General features: G+C 42.2%; 1 protein-coding gene across 1 annotated transcript in view; it reads right to left on the bottom strand.

Annotated features, from left to right (window-relative positions):
* The window catches only part of LOC134573379 (polyunsaturated fatty acid lipoxygenase ALOX15B-like), a 57,322-nt gene that overhangs the window by 6,858 nt on the left and 27,599 nt on the right, over nt 1-22,865 (bottom strand). Inside the window, exons 2-12 of the mRNA XM_063433113.1 lie at nt 18,622-18,820; nt 16,155-16,236; nt 15,894-16,016; nt 15,696-15,799; nt 13,976-14,148; nt 13,415-13,558; nt 4,893-5,096; nt 3,364-3,450; nt 2,217-2,386; nt 1,114-1,235; nt 71-171 (exon numbers count right to left, since the gene is read on the bottom strand). Of these exons, the coding sequence (XP_063289183.1) occupies nt 71-171; nt 1,114-1,235; nt 2,217-2,386; nt 3,364-3,450; nt 4,893-5,096; nt 13,415-13,558; nt 13,976-14,148; nt 15,696-15,799; nt 15,894-16,016; nt 16,155-16,236; nt 18,622-18,820 (1,509 nt within the window). The remainder of the gene's footprint in view (nt 1-70; nt 172-1,113; nt 1,236-2,216; nt 2,387-3,363; nt 3,451-4,892; nt 5,097-13,414; nt 13,559-13,975; nt 14,149-15,695; nt 15,800-15,893; nt 16,017-16,154; nt 16,237-18,621; nt 18,821-22,865) is intronic.

The raw sequence follows: 22,865 nt of genomic DNA on the forward strand, positions 1-22,865 counted from the left end.
CCACATCTGCTGGGTGGCCCCTCAATACATCAAGACCTACAGAGTGTAGTCATAATGTGTAGTCACTCACCTGGCCGCTGTTTACTGCTGCGTGCTTCGCAGAACACGAGAAGATCACCATGGTCAGGTATTTAATCAGTTCAGGTTTGGTTTCCAGAGATGATGGGATTCCTGGGAATTAGAGGAAATATCAAATATTGTAACATAATAGTTTATGGATTCAAGGGTATTTATTGACATGGGACAATAACTACTGTATTGGATGCAGCTCCAGAAAGAAAACTGACCCTGTGTGAGAGATCCAGCAATATCTTACAATTCCCTACTCTTCTATGTTAGGGTCTCCCTAAAGCAAGGAAGTAACCCAGCCAAGAAATATGGTTCACGTTATCTAGAGAGTAGCAGACAGACATCTTGCTTTACATTTAGTAAATCTAAATTCCAGAACATTAATTAGACAGTATGTAAAACATTGCAATCAAATGTGATCGGACGCAGTTGATATTAAGGGCAGCTAGAGGACGGGTCAATGGAGACACTGATGGGGTACAGGGAATAAGGAGAGGACATGGTGAAGTGAGATGATTTGGATGTATGGAAGGCTTTCCTGACAAGGTAGTTTGTTCCAGTAATAAAGGGAATACGAAAGAAAGTGAACAGAATAGGTAAGGAGCACATGGTGTAAATAGTATAAAAAATGAATATGCTAAAAAATAAGGAAAAATCACTATACATGTACGATACAGTATGGACCAAAAAGAGTATTATATCTAGTGACTGGGCATGGTGGAAGTAAGGGTAGACATAAAAAATACAAAAATATGAAAGTATAAAGTAATGACTCGAGCTCTCTGGTATAAAAAGGTCTAGATAGTTTGGATGTGGGGTAAGTAGCTTTCTGAAAGGCCAGTAAGTGGTGGGAGGAAGACAGGTCTGTGTTAATAGAGAATACAAGTCACATTGTAACAATAAAGCCTTCTCTCCTTTTCCTATCAATAAATAATGGTTATGGAAAGTTAGAAGCATTGAGCAGAAGGTATATCAGTTGGAGAGAGAGAGGGTTTCCGAGAGAGACAGACAGACCCAATCAGTCGTGTGTCTAATGTCTCCTACCTGAGGACTGATTGTCCAGGAAACCTTTTGTAAAGATTTCTCCCACCCAGGCTTGGAGCTCCGGATCCTTTGAGACGGAATCATCATCCTTATAATAGTAATGGACCACATCTGAGACAAGTCTGAAAGCACAGAATGTAACACTGTTCTAAGTGTTGACCATTAGTAAAGATTGATGTTAATGCATGATGGAGTCTATGGAAAGCTCCCTGACAGAACAATAGCATTCACGTTAATTCCATTCGATGATATACCGAGGTGGGTCATTAAATGACTGACGGTCAGTAAAGTTGTATCCATTCTTCTTAACGGAGTTCCAAATCAGTGTCTGTGTTTCAATTTGTTCCTCTGGAATGAGCTGTAAATATTAGGCCTGGACTATCGTACATCTAATAACATTTGAAAGGTTTTGTAGCTTCTATTGAGCGCTAGTATCTAACCCAGGTTATGAATTTACTGTTGGATTTTATTAAATGTAAATAATGTTTCCTCTGCTTTGTGCTGATGACATATTTATGGTTCTTGTTTATATCGGAGGGTAGGTCTCATAAGGATTTCATGTTTCCACTTTCATGGATGTTTTGACTCATTTTTAACATATGTAATTGAGGTTTTATTGATTTGTTTGTGTGTGACACGTGCATTGAAATCAATCTTGTTTCTTCTGATGAAGTGCTGCTGGCCCCTGGACGCCTAAAGTGTGATCTTTTTTGGTGTCCCAGTTGGGATTTTTATATCTATATACAGAAATGAAAGTATTTTTATTGTATATTGCTGGCTGATGGATTTCATTTTGACTAAATATAATCCGTAACTATCAGATTTGTATAATTGAAACACTATGGCCTGGCTTATAGAATTCTCCAATGAGTTCCTAATTACACTTTCATCCAGAAATATACAAGAAATTCGTTAGGTCTTTCCTAAATTTAGCCGAGGTAAGTTATTTTACTGTGAGTTTTAAAGTTTTATCCACCATTGTGATGAGCTAATCCACAGGATACAGCGGCATTGCCAGGATCTCTCTGGATGTTATTATTGTAGACATGTTGATCACGTTCTCTGTGAATGATGGAGTGAGAGGAACGTGCGGGTAAGGTTACCTCTCTATTACCAGCCAGATCTTCATCCCATCATCTCTGTAGAAGTAATTTGGAATGGACTCCACGCCTCTGTTCTTGATGTCCTCAGGGTGGCAGAGGGAGTCATAGGTTAACTCTTCCATCGCTCTTTTAAGAAGAACAGCTAGACCTTTCTGTCCAATGGTTGTTATCTGAGTATAAAGAGATCAATGGAAGAATACATTCATAAAACATATAGAAATAGAATCTACTTGGTTATCCTGGGTATTTTTTTTATTTCACTTTTTTTTTTTTCATTTAAATAAATTATGATCAAAATAATGCATACAAATTACCATATAAAAGGGAGATTAATTAGGCCATTCAAAGAGAATTGATTATGTTTTTCAGTTTTTGGATCATGATTTTAAATTGCTTCATATTAAGTATTATTTATTATTATATTTAAACTTTTATTGAATGCCTCATTTGGATCTGCAATAATAACATCAATGTGTGAAAAGGTAAACTTCATCTACTTGAGTCTACTTTCAACTTTATTTGCTACGTTTTGTTGCATTATGGGTAATTTGGGCCAAGAAGACTCACTTCAAGCTATCACCCTGTTTGGACAGGATTGGCTGTAAGGCAGTGGGGAAGTGAATATTGTGCTAAAACGGAATAGTAACATAGAATGTGGCAGCAGGTAAGAACCATTGGCCCATCTAGACTGCCCAATGTTTCTAAATACTTTCATTAGTCCCTGGCCTTATCATATATCTAGGATAGCCTTATGCCTATCCCACACATGCTTAAACTCCTTCACTGTGTTAACCTCTACCACATCAGCTGGAATGTTATTCCATGCATCAACTACTCTTCTTTGTACCTATTGTATACAGTATTTCAAGACCAAATGTAAGATACTCCACCGTGTATATATATTTTTGTTTGACTTAGGCTACTCTGTAAATATGTAACAATGAATCCCTTTACAAATAAAATAATGCAATTTGCTATTTTAGCTTTGAATAGAAACAGTCTTCATGAAGGTTGTCCTTACACATTGTATTCTCTGTATGTTACATTGTAGTTCCATTTGCACCAATTCTCCTTATGCTTACAGTCTAGGAATCTGTATTCCCAAACACACCAGCAAATTCCCTGTGAAAGTATAAATAGCTCAAACCTGATCAAACGTTCCGCCAGGATTGATAAGAGTTTGTCTAGCGAGAGTGTTGATTGCCAGAGTGTAGCGAAAATGAGGGATAATGAGCTGAAAGGAGAGAAGCACAAAGAATTACACCTGTGTTTTAAAAAAAGTAAATTTTTGAAAAATTATCCTCAAATAGAATATGCTCCGAGATTTAAATGTAGGTTTCCTAGTAGTTAATTTGGCCACAAGACGTGATCCTAACGACCGGACATATTGTTAGTTAACTCTGTGTGTCCCATTGTTAGTTTTCTTGAATTATTCGTTGTTAGGCAGGGCTGGACAATTAACACATATTCCTGGTGAATCCTTGGATATCAATGGTTTAATAAGTAATTATTGGCATAATTATCATTTATATAGTGTCAATATATTCATGAGAGCTTTACATATATATAGTATGGATATATAACTGCCAGTAATTGACTGAAGAAGACCCTGCTCAAACCAGCTCACAGTTATTCCACCTTGTATTGTTGGTGCCTTCCCTCCAGTCTCTATGTCAGGGTATCGTTTACATGGAGTTGTACTACTCCATGAGTGAAGTCATTGAGCTTCATTTCTCAAGGGAGGTATAAAATGATGCAGCAAACAGTCTCTGGGTCCTCCTGAGAATGGTAAAACCATCTGAAGAATCCCTCACCTGGACCAGGCATAGACACTCTGGATAGTCCAGCTAACACTTCCTGCTGGAAGTACCCGGATACCAGCTCATGGTGTCATGTCTGGTGGAGTTAATGCCAGACACTTCTACCTGACTTCTGTAAAGTGTTTCTCCTGCACTTTTCTGCAGGAATTGGTGGGTTGTAATAGTGTATAGTACACATGCATTAATCACTACAATAATATATTCTGTGCAGTAAGAATTCCACATGACAACTAGCTGACACCCTTAGAAGAGCCTGGGGCAGAAGATCCAATCTGTAATTACTGCTGCTAGGCTGTATCCTTGGTTGGTGATATTTCTCTCCAAAAATTTGAACATGGTTAAATGCAGTAGCACATATTCTGATGTTATGTCCCTGTGCTATTGGATACGGTGCAGTGTTTCTATTCTGTATAAAATGCAACCTGTGGATGATGTACTATGGCCCTAGATTCAGACAGACTCTGAGGACATTACAATCTTGCCTCCAGTGCCAACCTACCTTACATTTATAGTTGAACTCCGTATATTCTGAATACATAATTATGGAAATTTTTTCCATAGTCCTTATTTGAATGGTTTGTGAGATTTTATTTTTCACAATAGCCATTTTGTAACAATGCTTTATACTAAATAGAAACTTGTTAGCTATTAACTGTTTATTAAATGTTCAGGGGTCTTCAACCTAATCCCTACCGCCAACTAGTGGGCGATTCAGGCTTTCAGGTGGGCGGTGGTGAGTTCTGCATAAAATACCCTGTGGGCCGAGAAGTGCTTGCGGTGTCATCACGATCACATACTCAGATCACCTGGATTGGCTGCAGTGGGGACTGCCTAGAAGTTAGTTGTCATCACTTACCTTATACACTGGATGGCCCATCGGAAGCTGTCTGGTAGTTGCAATACTAAAGACCTCAGCAAAGAGATGAGTGTAAAGTAGGTGAGATACAGTTTCATGGACCTGGAAGTCAGCATTGCGCACCCACATCTTGGCGAGGGTCCAGTCCCACTCAGGGTCACTGGGCAGGAATATCGGGGAGTCATTTCCTGGGGTTTGACCCAACTGGAATAAAGAAACACAAAAAGGTTGGGTCAGTGAAGAAAATTACCATTGCTTTGCAGACCCATGGCATCTTGTCAGTTAGTTTGACTACTTAAACTGGGGAGCGAGAGGGAGGGGGGGTAGAGGTGCCAGGGTCCTCTTGGCAGCAGAGCACACTGCAGTGGTGATAGTGCTTGTAGTATTGTAGTATTTATTTATTTAATAAAACAGCCTATTCACGCCAAGGGTGCACAATAGAATATTGCCATTTAATGTAATCTGTGTAGTACATTTAGGTTTGGCCACTTGGTAGAGGTCAGATGATAGAAGGGGTAATGTAAATTGTATAGGAATGTGAAAGGGGTAGATGGTTTACAACATGGATTGATCCTTTGATTAATCAAAGGCTCTGCAAAGTGTGAAATTCTACACTTGAGGTGCCTGTATGTCTAGTTCCAATGTAAACAGACTTCAACCATACGGCCTGTACCTCTTAATTGATTAGTTAATTTCTTTAATACATTATTGATCATTAGCCTTGTGTTCATGTATAATAATACTTACCCACAGAAAATAATTAAGCCTCATGTTTATTATATTTAGAATGGGACAAGCACAATCTTCTAATCAAGTCTAAACATGATTTGCGTAACTTAACCATATGACAAGCGATTGTGATGTCCGCTATATTAGGTCACAAGTAAGGAGTGTGACATATCTATGGAATGGAAAAATGGTAACACATTCATCGATGCAATTATTATTTCTATGGCAAGTACAAAATAGGAGATAGAAAAAAAAAGTTTCTATTTGGATTGATGCTGGTCTGGAACACAAAGGGGTGGTCACTTATTGTCTCCATAGGTCCACCTTATCTCCACTTCTAGGTCAGGCTTGGTAATCCACAGGGTATATATCTAATGATTCTGAAATGTGTTTGTACTTGCTTGGGGTCAGAATCTAATTGAGTGAATCACCATCTTCCTTGCCAGAGACCCCCTGGGCAGAAGTTTTACTTTGAAAACCTACGCGAGTAAGTGTTTAGAACTTCTGATTTTTTATCCCTTTTGTTTTTATCTGTTCTTGGTGTAAATAATTTATCATCTAATTTCTGTATGCATTGTGACTGTTTTTTGCTCATAATAAACATTCCTTTATTAAGTTCTGCCTTTGTCTGGTAAAGAAACACGTTACCTGAAGAGACTAATCAATGAGTGTTTCGCAATTGCATAGGTATTGTGCTAAGTTGTATATGGTGGGTTTTTATTATTACGTTTCCTGGAGGACCAAGGCACCCCATTTATAAATTGTCTTGGTGGTGGCAGTGTTAAAATATTAATATTTATATTATTATGGTTACGTGTGGGTGATGTTAAGCGGGATATTATCATTATTTCCGGTCTAGTGCAGACAAATAGTGAACTTTAACCCTTTCACCACCACAACTACGTCACGCACACTCTTGTAGTAGGGTGAGGACTGAAGTAGACATTGAGGACTGAAGCAAACTCTTGAGCTTCCTCTATTACCTTGCCTCAGTCAAACTCCCGTCTCATTAAAAATGTTAAGGCAATATTTTTTTTTCACTTACCTTGTGTGTAGTCACTATCACTGGGAGCAAAAGGACACTTTACAATGGTTCCTAAATGGCTCCTATGTCTAAGTCACCCTGTTCACATTATAGGAGCAGGGTGTTTATAATGTGTGTGTGCATGCTGTTAAATGTTTTGCCTGCTCTCCTGCACTGCTGAGGATTGCTATCAACTAGGCAGATTTGGCAGTGGAGCCTGTGTAGCGCCCTCTGTTGGTAGCAACAGCAATATACACTACCTGAATAGCAAGGCTGGCTAATTTGCATATTCAGGTAGATTTGAATATTGCAAATTCTGCAGGCAGGACAGATATTTTGTGCTGGTTATTGTCTTCCCCATCCCTTTATAAATATGTTATTATGCTTGTTAGCCTTGTTTGTGCATCGCTGTCCCACTGTTGAACTGATTCTCGAAGGTTCTGGTATTCCTGCTCCAGTTCCCATTTTAGTGCAACCAGACGGGTGATATCTGGGTCCCGGCCTGTAGTATTAGAGACCTCCAGGGCGTCCTTACAGTATTCCAAGATTTCCCAATACCGAGACTCCTCCGTGCTGCCAAAGTCCCAATCCTCCTCCAACGCCTCCCGAATAGACCAGGGTCATTGTAGTCATCACGCTCTGGTCTTTTGTTTTCTGCCATTCACGGGACCTTTGGACCGAGTACCACCATAGCGTGGACCAGCCACAGTCCCTTCTTGATCAGACGCTGGAGTTCTATGATTCCCTCTTCCCGGGGCGGATCCTCCAGTCAAAGCATCCTCAGCACTGCTTGCTTCTGTCTGCGCTGTTCTGAACTGGGATGGCTCTCTCCCGCTGGAACTTGAGTCTGCTCCAGGGCCTTGTCCCAGAGATCTCGCTGTATCTCCTCTCTCCAGTCAAGTTCCTCCTTGGTTGAAATAGGGCCAAAATCCTAGGCCAGTGCACCTTGTAGTCTCCATTGGAACTCCTCCTCATATGGGGATGCTGCCCGGGGCTAGCTCGCTCCATCTCCCGAGTTCCTCTTTAGACAGGAACGCTGCTAGACCCTTCACTGCACTTCCTGGTTTAGGATATCCATTTGGGAGAAAAATCCCGCCGCCTACCACCAGTGTAATGGATCCCCTATACTCTGACTGAGTACATCCGCTGTAGTTCTCCAAATCCCAAGTGACACAGTGATTATAGCTCTGGTATACACAAACATAAGCTTAGACTTGATGAAAGGTACAAAAAGACTGACTTTATGGCCAGATGGCCCACTTATATACACAGCAAGGATACAGAACCATGCCCAGAACACTCCCACAACACTCCCATGAATATCTGAGTCAGAATGACTAAGCATAATAACATTGATAACTAACAGGAACTGCACTCATTTCTTCATCCTTAGACCAAGGGTGCAAACAAACCAGGTGTCACATTCTTATGATTACTTTTTTCTTTTTGTTACCGCTCCTTTAAATGCAGTTCCTGGTTTTCACCACTAGTCACATCATACTCACCTGTACCCTGTGTTAATATTGGATTATTATGAACTCTCCTGTGCTTTACTGTATTGCATACCTGCCTGAATTGCTTCAAACCTGCACCATAACTACGTGGACTACTATTGATTGAACCAGGTTACCTGATTCATTCAATCCTGCACCCTTCTTTCTTGGATTGCTATTGAAATTATCCTAATTACCTTGATAAATACAACCTGCAAAACCCACTATCTGGTGTAAAGGATCCTGTTATCTCTGTAGTACTGATCCTTGCAGCTTCTCCCGAACTCCCAGTAGAATAATAACGAAGTAGTGATTATAGCTCCCAATTCCCCCAAACATGAGTCGAGACTTCATGAAGGGGTAAAACGATCTGATTTATTGATGGCCAAACTCAGCCTTTTATGATGGTCTCCCAGCAAGGAAACTCCCACAGGGGACCTTGTGGGAAACTGTGACAAAATATACAGAACCAATCGGTTTACAGTACAATTATTAAACACACCCACAGTAACAGTGCAACCCCTCCTCTCTATCCTGGAGATAATTGATTTAAGTGGTTAGATAGAACCTAATTATCTCCAGGTAGAGAAAACATGTCCTTTTTACATTTTGACAAAACTGTATTAAAATCCATAACTCATATTTGGCTGAACGTAGTCTCCATGTTCCACATACCCCCAGATAGCTTGGATCTGAGCGCACAATATAGACGAATAGCGCTCAGATCCCACGAACACAGTTCTCAATATCGTCAAGTAAAGTTTTTAGTTCACCGGTTATTCGGGAAATTGAATCCGAAAAGAGTTCCATAACTGCAGCTACCTGGGGTCGGTCTAGCTCGTATAATAGGAAAGTCCTAAACGGTAAAGAGTTATTAACCGAATGGACGGGAACTTGGTGCGCTTCAGCGGTGTGCGGCTAAATAAGTGTCCGAAAACAGTTCCAGAGGGTCGACGACCATCTACCGCTGAGCGTTCGACGATTTTAAAATGGCGACCGCCACGTGTTCAGCAAACGAACGCGGACCACCAAGCCTTTCATCAATTACCTTGCAGTTAACCGCAAGGTCTGGGTGGTAAATGAGCTGCACACAACCCTGGTGGGAGGTCGGGTGGTTCGGGAGTTTGTTCGGCTCTTTTACAAACACACGAAATAGCCAAACACACAAATATTTAGACGAAAGGAGTCTGTACAAACAGGGATTTCGTCACATCTGGACATTGCTGAAATTTTATTTGCACTCTTGGTTGTTTACTTTATAGGGCATATTGCCGTAACGATTATTTCTCCCTTTTGCTTATTATTTATTATACTAAAAATACTGTTATAATGTCAAAGGCAAAGAAAAATTTCACTTCTGTTAAACCTGGCAATCGTCTCCTATCTGACCTGATCGAGAACATGACACCAGGGCTCAGCATCAATTCCCAGAAATCATAGTAGAAAAAAGAAAGGTCTGGGCACTCCAGGTTTCAGTCATAGGCAATTTATTGTCACCAAGGCACACATTGCCCAAATTGTCTAAATAGCGCTCAGATTCCACGAATACAGCCTAATTGCCACCGGGGTAAAGTTTTGACCGACCGCATCCGAGGCGTATGCCCAAATCTGTTCCAGAGATTCAGTGGTAGCGGTCAAACAAACTGTCAAACTGTTCCCTTGGCTCATAGGTAGCGTTTGTTTGCCTTGTTCGTGCGAACAAACCACTCTCCTGGCTTGTCGCGGAAAGCAGCAGGCGTTCATATCATTTTACCGGTGTTCACGAGGTCGATCGTGCAACAAGATGGCCGCTGTTTTCTCCAGCATGTGGCGTTCAGTTATACGAACTGCGGCCACACAGAAAGAGCACTTAAGTCTGTGGTTTCTTTGTAGTTAATGAGCCAGGGGGGTGGTCGGTGTTCGGTAGATTTATCTAACGAACGCAAGGAAAGTGTTTCTGTTTGGGAACTACATAAAACAAACCAGGGAAATGTCTTGTGAACAGAAGGGAAAAATATTTAGTTTGGCACAAGGTATATTGCCCATAGTTGGTGGGCAGAAGGCTAGCTTCCACACTCCTCAAGGAGTTTGTGGCAAACGTCCAGGGTAAGGAGTGTTTGTCACAATGCTATTTGTTACAAATGGCTATTTGTAACTGGCCCTTTAAATGAAAAATTGCCCTGCTTCCCTGGATTGTGGAGAAGCCTATTTGCCAGCCTCCTGCCTCATGACTATGGCCCCTGGAAGATTGTGCCCCTGAAAATGTATTTACTTTTATTGGGTGTGTATGGCCCTTTAAGAACCGTCTGGGGACATATTGTGACTTTGCTGAACAATGCCCCTTTAAGACTATGTCCCCAGACCTTTAAAATAACCTGTTCCTGGCTTTCCCCCACTTGGTTCAGTAAATGGGGCTTACTGAACCGAGTACCACACAGGCGGACCACCCAGAATCTAAAGTATGCAGGCAATTTACCTCCCAGGCTGTGAGGTTACTGCAGGTTAATTGCACGTGGCGGCGGCCATCTTGGTTTCCTCGAATGCGGTCAGCGGTGTATGCTAAAGATTCTGTGGAACTAAAATCGGCTACACATTCTGCCGAACACCGCTGACCCTTACCTTCTCCCATACGGAACTTGCAGCTCCAGAGACTAAATCCCGTTCGAAATGGGACTTAGTCGTTTTTTCGCATGAAATTGACCGACCGCACAGCCCAAATCTATGGAACTGTTTTGGGCAGGAAATTGTGCTTGCGGTCGGTCATAAAGGACTTCCAGCTAACTTTTGATCCACTGGAGGGATTTGGCTGATTTTGGAAGTGTTTATGTTTGATGTATGCTGAGTCGGAATATGCAACTTTTATTGAAATTGGATGTATGGTTTTAAAGTTACAGTGTGTGTGTAAAAACTGTATTTTTACTGTATGTAATAATTGGTTTAACTGTTTATCTGAGGGGAGGGAATGTGTGGGCTGTACCAGATGTGTGATTGGTGATTTTATGCCTCCCCCTGAGAGTGTCCTATTTGCATATAACCTCAATAAAAGCCAGGCTGGGTGTTCCAGACCTCAGACCTCTTCTGACCCTCTAACTTGCAGCCTCGACTCATGTTTGTAGGGGACAGCTATAATCACTACAGGGATTGCTATGCTCTTCATACTCCCTTAGCTGTTGAGCTCTTGTAAGAGCTCTTGTTCCTGATCCTGCTTCACTCTACAGAAGGGAGAAGTTCACCTATTGGAACCTGGAGCCTGGTCGTAGGTCCAGGGCGCAGAGCAGACGGCGAGATACCAGCCCAGCAGCGGTGGTTCGTGGAGTTCGCAGTGCTTATGGTGGCTATGGTGCTGATGGTCCTTGGGTAAGCGCTAGGAGCATCCTTTTCTACGGTCCAACTTCCAGCCAGCCTGGAGGCAACCGTAACACTATTATAATTTCCTGTATATTTTGTGACATGTTGTGTAATTTAAATTTTATTATGGTTGTCACAGCAATGTGTTTGTAATGATCATTGTAACGGATCTCCTGGCACCCTGACTGGGTACTTCCGTTAACGGATGCTTCCTAGCTGACGCCGAGGACCATAAGCACCGCACCAGACACCACAACCACACCACACTCCACAACCGCTGTAGCTTAACTGGAATCTCGCCGTCTTCCTTCCACCCTGGATCAACCACAGACATCCTGGACCGTGTGGGAGAGACCTCTCCTTCAGGACAGTGTAACAAGAACAGCTCTTAAAAGAGCTAAGTGATTAGAACCCAGGGGAGTATACAAAGTATAGCAATCCCCAGTGTGATTATAGCAGTTCCCCTCCAATCACGAGACAAGACTACGTGTTGAGGGTCAAACAGGAACAGAAAGTTTAATGGCACACACTGGTCTTTTATACATGTTTTCTAGCAAAGGTGACGCCCTGGTGGACCTAGTTGGGCACCGAATACAAAACATACAATTCTTTCCATGTATCATTGCTTAAGCCCCTCACTTGCAATCAATACACAAAAATGGTTATTCCTCCTCCGCCCTTGGTAGTAGGGGATCAAGACGAGTACGAAGTCCAATATCCCTTCCAGTCAACCAGATAAGATAGAACACCTCCAAGTTCTCTAGAGGTGTTCTATCTTATCTGGTTGACTGGAAGGGATATTGCTCGGAGGAACGTAGTTGGGTTCCTGCTGACCGGGTTCATGCTCCCCGTCTTGTCCAGTCGTTTCACAACCGTTTTCCTCACAAGCCGGCTCCTTCCCGCCTGGTGAGCGGTCTTCAAGTGGGGGGATACTGTCACGGCTCGCAGCGATGCGCATCTGTGCCCGAGCGGCACGACCACTCCAGCATGCTGAGCTTACCTGCTCAGCGGTGAGCAGGGAACCGCTCCTCCACGCCGCTCGGGAAAAACCAAGATGGCGCCGACCAGTCTCATATGCTTCAGAAATGTTCTCTCTGTAATGGCACAAGATGAGCCAAAACCAGCTTGACCTTAACGGGGACCCACTGAAGGGCAAGTTAATTGAGCTCTTGTCTGTTCTCACCTCTCTTGCTACTTGTTTTTCTTCCTCAAATAATATGACTACTTATTGTGTTAACATATGTATTCTTAAGATATGGCTTATTCTACTATAATTTAACTTCACTGTCATTAAAGGGATACTCTAAGCACCAAACAACTTTATCTTAATGAAGTGGTTTTGTTGTATAGAACATACCTCTGCATCCTCACTCGTCAATTCTCTGCCATTTATGAGTTAAATCACTTTTGTTTCTGTTTATCCAGCCCTTGCCACACCTCCCCTGACTGTGTCTCACACTGCCTGCATGAAAATAATGGTTTCATTTTCAATCATATCTTACAGCACAGTGTGTTTAGGATAAAGGTTCTTTTCTAATGCTCTGTTAATTGAACTTTAATCACACACAGGAGGCTGCAGCAAGCTCTAGCAGATAATTAACAGATCATGAGACCTGAAATTCTAAGTTAAACACACTGCATATTAAAGGAAGTTTAAGCATTTACTTCTTGAAAGGAATATTTAGGAAGACTGTGTAGGTCACATTCGGAGAAGTGTGGCAAGGACTGCATAATAAAGTTGATTTAACTCCTAAATGGCAGTTAATTGAGCAGTGAGACTGCAGTGGCGTGATCTATACACCAAAACTGCTTCATTAAAACACATTTGTTGGTGACTATAGTGTCCCTTCCCTGTCATTAAATAAATGCATATTATGTTTTAGAGTAGTATGTATAAATGGTTTTAGTTTAACTGTAAGATACAGATTCATCACCTTCAAATTCCTCACCTGGATTGCTATGGGAATGATATAATCCTGGGGACTTCTCCAAAGGAGACACAGCGGGGCAGCGAGGTATTGCTTTTGGCCATTGATTGTATTGATTGGCAGTCCTTGGAGAATCTTGTAATCAGCCAGAAAGACGTTCCCTTTCTGTAAAGTGAGATACAAATAGAGTCCTTGTTAGTCACTGTACTGATAACTCCAGGATCAGTTTTGTATTATTTTCTGGCTAGGAAACACTAGGAGAGATGTGGTCAACATGTACTGGATTTCAAGTTAACTCAATAACACACAATCTGCTACTCTGCTGTAAACGTTAGCAATCCACGATGAGATACTATAGATTGTTCACAGTGCTTTTATGTATTTCCTGGGATACTTGATATCTCTAATACAAAGTTCTTATTACATAAACCATGACTGTTCCCCTCCACCCCCATCACATCCTTAAAGGAAAACTCTTGGCACCATAACTACCACAAAGCTTCCTCTACTAATGGAAGAGGTGAAAACTCTGAAAACATCTCCGCGGATACTTTACTGTTTAGATTGATTGGACATTCTCACCTGTAGTTCTGTCTGGAAGTTGGTGGAAGTCCCTAGAGACCCAGCCACCATGTGATCAGTCACTGGGAAGTTGTCAGGAATGCTGGAACATTGTTGGATTTGTATTGGATTTACTCCGTTCAGAAACTGGTACCCAAAAAAGGTGTCCCCTTTCCATACCTGGGAAACTCGCTCTGGAAGACAAAATAATTTTAAAAAACCACACAGCACAGACAAATCATCATTATTTAAAAATGTGAATGTTTTGTGTACAAACTATGCAAGCTGGGATTCACATCTGAGTGTTGAATTTGAGTAGACTTCACCAGATCCTCGTTAAGTTTTGCTTGATGCACATTAGGACTCTGAGGGTTGAGGTGGGAGGCTCCAGGTGGATGAAGGGTAACAAAATACTACTTTACAAAATGTACTTCAGACAGTTCCTTCTCAAAGCAGCCACACAATGCAGACATCCCAAGTCTCACGGTAGTTCCTGGAGACTCCCGCATATTTAATGATGCTCCCTGACACTGAATGTGTGTCAGATTGTGTGTGTTTAATTTGTAGGATATTACACATGTTAAAAAGCCCTCCAACTCAATACTCACCTGATGGGTGTTATTTTGGATTTTGCCAGCTGGGATGAAGTGGATAACACCTTGTCACTTCCTCCCAGCTAAAGAGACAGCCGCGTGGGAGGGAAGAGGAGGCAGCAGCACCACAGGCAACATGGAGAGGCTACACACTCACTCCCATCAGCCTCAGCCCAGACCCCAAAAGGTAAGCTAACTTGTGGCTACAATGTTTGTAAATTGTGTGTGTATCTGTGTGTAGGTGCCAATGTGCATATTTGTGTGTATGTGCAAGTGTGAGCATATGTGTTTGGAAGTATGTGCCAGTGTGTGTTACTGAGTGTGTGTGTGTGTATTTGTGTGTATGTGCCAGTGTGGGCATATGTGTGTATGTGCCAGTGCACCTATCTGTGTGTCAAGTTGCGTATTTGCCAGTGTGTGTATCTGTGTGTCAAGGTGTGTGCATGTGTCTGTGTGTAAAACGTTGTGTGTGTGTGTGACTGTGTGTGGGCTGTTTGTAATATTTATATGAGGGTTAGGCTTTTCATGTAGCTCTGTGTATATCTAGACGTGTGGGTGGCTTTCCTGAGGTCCAATGGGGACCGGGCTGGCCAGGTAAAGGTCACGGGCAGGAATTGTGATAGCTGAGTGCTGTTTCACTCCAGTGCGTATTCCCATTCATACGTGCTTGGAGGAAAGGATCTGAGATCACTTCCCGTATGTGCTGAAATGTATAAATTGAGGATTATCCCTCACCACCCGCAATCACTGTCAGGTTTCCAGATATCTGAAGTCCCACTTGGACATTTGATAGGCCAGAGCCTGTTTGGCTCTGGCAGCTTTGAGTGCCATGCAAAGGGAGCTTCAATGCCATGCATGGCACACGTGCCATAGGTTGTTGACCCCTGCCCTAGGTGATTGTCAGCAAGGGGCTGCTTGGTGCAAAGTTCTGCCCAGCACCCCTCTCTTTCATATGGGTAGTGTGGTTGGTTGGGAGCGAGCTCAGTAACTGACTGTATAGTGTGTGCATGTTTCCACCCATACTTTCACAAGGTCATAGGGAGAGAGCTGGGGACATAGCATAGAGAGGCCTCTCTGTTAGTGTAGGGGTCTTCACGTCAAGCTTCAGGTGTTTCTGGAACCTAGCAATGCCTCTATGACAAACAAACCTGAATTTTTTGTTGTGATGAAATAGAAGACCCTCTCCATTTCATTTAGGTTCCTCCACGATGCTGTGCTGCTATCATATCCTTTCAGCTTCGTAGCAATCACACTGTGTGTTAAACAAGAAGTCCACGGGAGGATGGGTTAGTACATGAATGTCATCAATGACTATCAATGTGTATTACACTGCACAGAATACCTACGTTGTGGCTGAAGTAGCGAGAAAGCTTGTTATTTTTGTGGAGGAGTATTGATCATTCAATAGTAGATCTTTAATGTTATCCACATGTATACAATAGGGAACGCCTTCTGAGTAAAATCGCCACCTGGGAGACAGGTAAAAACATGAGCGGCCAGGATGCTTCCAATGTTGGTTAACTCCATTTAAATAGGTTATTGTATATCTCAAAACAAAACAATTACTCTGCCCTCCACCTCTCTGTGTCACATTCTGCGGCTCTTACCGGTGTGTATTTCTTTTGTCATCCAGTTCAGTTCTTCGCTGCTGCTGGATCACAGGATTTACAGTACCCAATAATAATTTCCCTAAAATATAAAAATCATAATTACTATAATACATTATCACTCTAGAGACTCAATTTTCTGTGAAATATAGAACGGTATTGAGCTCACAGCGATAACACGGTAATGACACACTGTATTATCATACACACACACACACACAGACTCCTCCAGCACTATCACAGCGATAACACGGTAATAACACACTATATTATCATACACACACACACACACTACATTCAGACTCCTCCAGCACTATCACAGCGATAACATGGAAATAACACACTGTATTATCATACACACACACACACACACAGCCTTCATACTCCTCCCGCACTATCACAGCGATAATACGGTAACAACACACTGTATTATCATACACACACACTACATTCAGACTCCTCCAGCACTATCACAGCGATAACATGGTAATAACACATTGTATTATAATACACACACAACATTCAGACTCCTCCCACACTATCACAGCGATAACACGGTAATAACACACTGTATTATAATACACACACACAACATTCAGACTCCTCCCACACTATCACAGCGATAACACGGTAATAACATACTGTATTATCATACACACAAACACACACAGACTCCTCCAGCACTATCACAGCGATAACACGGTAATAACACACTGTATTATCATACACACACACAACATTCAGACTCCTCCAGCACTATCACAGCGATAACACAGCACTATCACAGCATTAACACGGTACTATCACAGCAATAACACAGCACTATCACAGCAATAACACGGCATTATCACAGCAATAACACGGCACTATCACAGCATTAACACAGCACTATCACAGCAATAACACGGCATTATCACAGCAATAACACGGCATTATCACAGCAATAACACGGCACTATCACAGCAATAAGACGGCACTATCACAGCAATAAGACGGCATTATCACAGCAATAAGACGGCATTATCACAGCAATAACACAGCACTATCACAGCAATAACACGGCATTATCACAGCAATAAGACGGCACTATCACAGCAATAACACGGCATTATCACAGCAATAAGACGGCATTATCACAGCAATAAGACGGCATTATCACAGCAATAACACGGCACTATCACAGCAATAAGACGGCACTATCACAGCAATAAGACGGCATTATCACAGCAATAACACGGCACTATCACAGCAATAAGACGGCACTATCACAGCAATAAGACGGCACTATCACAGCAATAACACGGCACTATCACAGCAATAAGACGGCACTATCACAGCAATAAGACGGCATTATCACAGCAATAAGACGGCATTATCACAGCAATAACACAGCACTATCACAGCAATAACACGGCATTATCACAGCAATAAGACGGCACTATCACAGCAATAACACGGCATTATCACAGCAATAAGACGGCATTATCACAGCAATAAGACGGCATTATCACAGCAATAACACGGCACTATCACAGCAATAAGACGGCACTATCACAGCAATAAGACGGCACTATCACAGCAATAAGACGGCACTATCACAGCAATAAGACGGCATTATCACAGCAATAACACAGCACTATCACAGCAATAACACGGCATTATCACAGCAATAACACGGCATTATCACAGCAATAACACGGCACTATCACAGCAATAACACAGCACTATCACAGCAATAACACGGCATTATCACAGCAATAACACGGCACTATCACAGCAATAACACGGCACTATCACAGCAATAAGACGGCACTATCACAGCAATAACACAGCACTATCACAGCAATAACACGGCATTATCACAGCAATAAGACGGCACTATCACAGCAATAACACGGCATTATCACAGCAATAAGACGGCATTATCACAGCAATAAGACGGCATTATCACAGCAATAACACGGCACTATCACAGCAATAAGACGGCACTATCACAGCAATAAGACGGCACTATCACAGCAATAACACGGCATTATCACAGCAATAACACATCACTATTACAGTGATAACACGGCACTATTAAAGCAATAACATGGCACTATCACAGCAATAACATGGCACTATTACAGCACTAACAGGCCACTATTACAGCAATAACACGGTATTTTCACAGCAATAACACGGAATTATCACAGCGATAAATCAGTACTTTAACACTGCAATAACAGCCCAAACATAGTGTTAACACAGTGCAATTTTAACAACCAAAGAACAAACAGCAATAACAGCAATAACACCCAGCATAAATGCAGCAAAAACTGGGCAAAAAGGAGACACAACTAACAAGTCAGTCGCCCTGCAGCCATATAAGCATAGCTATATAACTTAGCAAGTTAATGAGTTCTTGTATCATTCGGTTTTTATTCAAACCACATTGCCACATACTCTACTTTGGAGAAGACCATACCTCTTCCTTCTGGGATTTCCAGAATCCTGGGGCCCGAAAGCCACTGGTAACATGGGAAATGATATGTGTGTCCACTTGGGGATGTCACATTGACATATTTGCAGAACCATTCATCGGTCACCAGATAATATTCCTTGTACAGCCGAACAGACAGGATCTCCCCAATGTCTTCATTGCTGGTAACCTTGTACTCACCCACCTGAAGAACAAACAGGTGACTTTCTTTATTGTGTGTATTTAAGAAGGCATGAATCAGTTATATAATGGCCCAAAGTCTGCCATACAAAATCATCAATCATTCTTCACTGGAATAAGAACAGAAATCGCATGTTAAAGGCTATTAGGCCTGTATTTGTGAGAGGATTTATGTCCCCTATATAAACTCCTACCCCCCTACTCACCTTTAACGTTCAAGATGTTTGTCCCAGCACTTCTGGTCCGTAGTTCCTGCCAAATTCCAGCCTCCAGCAGCAGTTTGTCGCCAGCAGCATTCCTGCCTCCAACCTCCGTGCTTGCCAACCGGCTTCCGGTCACGAGACCGGAACGTCCACGTAAACTTAACGTCGGAAATAGCGCTCGGCTATTTCCCACGTTCGGGCCTAAAAACGCGGGGATAGGCTCCCTTCATAATACTTACCCATTCGTGCATATTCATCCGTTTGTGTACTTCTGCGGTTTGTGCGGCTAACAGCCGATCGCAGAGTACACACACCTTTGTTTGTTCTTTCGCATAACTAAACTGCTGACCGCAATCTAACATACTCACGTTCGTCTATTAATTCGTATGGCTAAACAGCCGACCGCTAAGTACATGCCTTTCGTTTATTCTTTTGTGCGGTCTATTAACCGACCGCAGGTATTTTCTTTTTATGCTCATAGTCCTCTCCGTTTGTTCGTTTAGCTGAACCTAGCAGGCTTTAAGGTCTAAAGTCACTAATCTGTTGTTTAATGTATTTCATCATGTCATTCGTTTAAACAAAGGAACTCACCTTTAACTTTCTCTGCATCCTATATTTTAATGTGTTAGGCATATGGCTCATTAGTTACTACTGGCTAATATGTATTTAATCTGTTTCTCACAATTACTCGGCTATGGGCATATTAATTTATGGGACACCTAATTTTTTACACAGGGGAAATCTTCTTAAAGGCCCGATCAGGCCATAATCACTAAATAAGCAAGGTATACTAAATACATCCACTTGGCACCATTATCTACTCCCGCTGGAACTTATTCTCTCATATTATTAATTCATTTCCTTTCCCTAATTCACTAACTAGTCTTTCTGCATATCTAAGTTCGCTCCGTTACACTATGTCTTTATCTTTGTTTTGACATGCCATAGGTTAAGCTCTAACAGTTCCTTTTTCACCAGGCTCATTATAGTCCATAAGCACAATTGGAAATCTCTGTTTCCTAAAACCTTATATACTGGTTCGTTATACTTAGTATGCATACGTTTTTACTACATTTCATTCTAACAGTCTCCAGGAAGTGTTACCCCAGTATCCTGTATTACTGTATCAGGTAAGAAGCTTTACCAGTTGTTTTTGTTTTCCAGTTGAATTTGTCTTCCCCTGTGTAACGGACCGTTTCAGCAGACAAGGGGTTAAAATCCGTTTTCAGATATAAAGGCAGCTACTGTAGAACACCAAACTCCCGAATTGAATACAAGAGAATGCACCAAACTCCCGAACTGCATACAAGGGAATAAGGTAGCACTCCAAACTCCCGAACTGGATCCTCACGAATAGCTGCTAGCAGACGAACAGGAAAAGCTCCCAAGTGGCTTACACTCCTGGCAATCAGTCTCTAACAGCATACAGTGAATTCCCCCAAGAACGAGACAAGGCTCCGTGTTGAGGGTTTACTCAGGGCTACCCGCCCAGTATTTATGCAGGTCTCCCACCTGGTGGACACTCCCCTAGGGGACCAGATGGAAGACTGTGACAAGGGACAGACATACACCAATTACAGACACACAGAAGTAAAACATCCCCACAATGCATCCTGATCTCCTCCCTCTATCCTGGAGATAATTGTGAAGTAATCCAATTATCTCCCAGGACAGAAGCAAATCGCCATTATACACGTGGGGATACAAAAACAGTGAAAATACACAAGGTCGCATTTTACACACTAAACACAGACATGTCAAATATCCCCAGATAGCTGGGATCTGAGTGCACAAAACTACCGAATATCGCTCAGATCCTATTCACATAGTTCAATTGCCATGGAGCCAAAGTCTTTAATTACACGAATAGGCTCCATGGCATAGCTATCTGGGTTAACACATTCACATATACAACTACCAAATGACCGGTGTTCGGCTAAATCGCCACAAATAGGAACCAGGGGGCGGACGGCTCAGCGGTGTTCGCGCAAATAAGTGTCAGTTTTCAGTTCCATAGTGTCAGACCTTCCGGCATCCGTACTCCGGGGACTTCCGGGTAGACGGAGCGCGGCCACTCCCCCTCCTCTGACGCGGTCACTCCCAGGATACAAAGGGAGACCGCGGCAACACATCAGTGCTGGATCAATTTGAAAGCCTCCCGCGAAAACTTCAAAGCTAAGTGTATCTGTGTTTACCTCTACTGTGTATCGGACCCGGACTGTTTATCGTTTTCCTGCCTTCTCCTCTCCTCGACCACGGACTTGCCATTGGATACTCTTTTGTCTGCAGCAACTTTAATCCTCTCTGAGAAACATCTCTCATCAAACCGGATTACCACCCCTACAAAGCTAAGTAGAACTCATCTGCCTAAACAGGAGTAATGTTATCCTGCATCTCTGCTTACCTTCTTTTGCTTCAACCTAACTAATTGTTCTGCTGCCATTTAACAATTCTACATTGGAATCTCATCTCTGTTCAGACTAATAATTGCCTCAACCTAATCTTCTCTGCAAATCCTGCTGCTGCTTAATTTTCTGACAAGGAATTAAAGAGACAGCTCAACTTGAATTTTACTTTATTTCAATTATAACAATTTAATAAACAATTTCAGTTATCTACAGTTGTGATCCATATTTTCAATAAGTGACCATTACAGATTGATCCAGCCCTCTTAATGGATCCAGTAGATCTCACTTCTGAAATCACAAGATTGAACCAAAGAGTGGATACGCTTACTCAAGGCATGCAAGATCTACAGGTCACCAATGAACGAATCCTTACTTATGTAAGGGACTTACAAACACACACTCCTCATACCGTTACACACTCGGCTAGTGATCCTGCTGTTTCCAACCCCGAAAAGTTTTCTGGAGACAGGTCCCAATACCGAGAATTTATCAATTCTTGCAAATTGTTGATTGCCTTGAAACCTAGATCATATCCCACCGAAAGATCTAAGGTTTGTTCTGTTATTTCATTTTTAAGAGGCGAACCCATGGCCTGGGCTCATTCCTTCCTGGAGAATGATGACCCCATATTGGATTCCCTGGATGAATTCTTCGAAGCCATGTCTCTCCTTTACGAGGACCCTAATAAACAAGCAACTGCAGACTTAACCATTAGAACACTGCAGCAAAGAAACAGGCCTGTCGAAGATTATATTGCTGAATTCAAACGATGGGCACCAGAAACTCAGTGGAATGACATAACTCTACGTAACCAGTTCCGTATTGGGTTATCTGAAGCTGTCAAGGATGAGCTCTCCAGGACAGAACTACCTACTACACTGAATACTCTTATCCAATTGTCAATCAGCATTGACAGACGACTTAGGGAAAGAAAAGCTGAGAAGTCACTCACTAGCTCCCTATGGAAAAAACCCTTCACTTCTTCACGAGCACCAGAGAAACCTGTAATTCCCACAGAACCTATGGAAATAGGGGTTTTGAGAAGTCCTCTTACTCCAGAAGAGAGAACCAGAAGAAGACAAATGAACCTCTGCATGTACTGTGCTTCACAAGAACATGTGGTCCCAGAATGTCCCCTATTGAAACGTCCTAGAGGCGGTAAGCATGGTTCTACTACGAATGTAATGAGTGTACTTCCTCCTAAAACTACCTCTCATCTCTCCTCTGTTTCTCTCATATTACAGTGGGACAAAGAAAGGATTACCACTGATGCCATTATCGATTCCGGTGCTAATGGGGTTTTCCTGGACTCATCCTTTGTTACAAAAAATAAAATTCCTTGTGTTCAAAAACGTAATTCCGTCTCTGTCAGAGTTATTGATGGCTCCTTAATATCCTCGGGGCCCATTCGTTCTGAAACTATCCCTTTAAGAACTAC

Source organism: Pelobates fuscus, chromosome 1 (assembly GCF_036172605.1).
Source record: "Pelobates fuscus isolate aPelFus1 chromosome 1, aPelFus1.pri, whole genome shotgun sequence".
Lineage (NCBI taxonomy): Eukaryota > Metazoa > Chordata > Amphibia > Anura > Pelobatidae > Pelobates > Pelobates fuscus.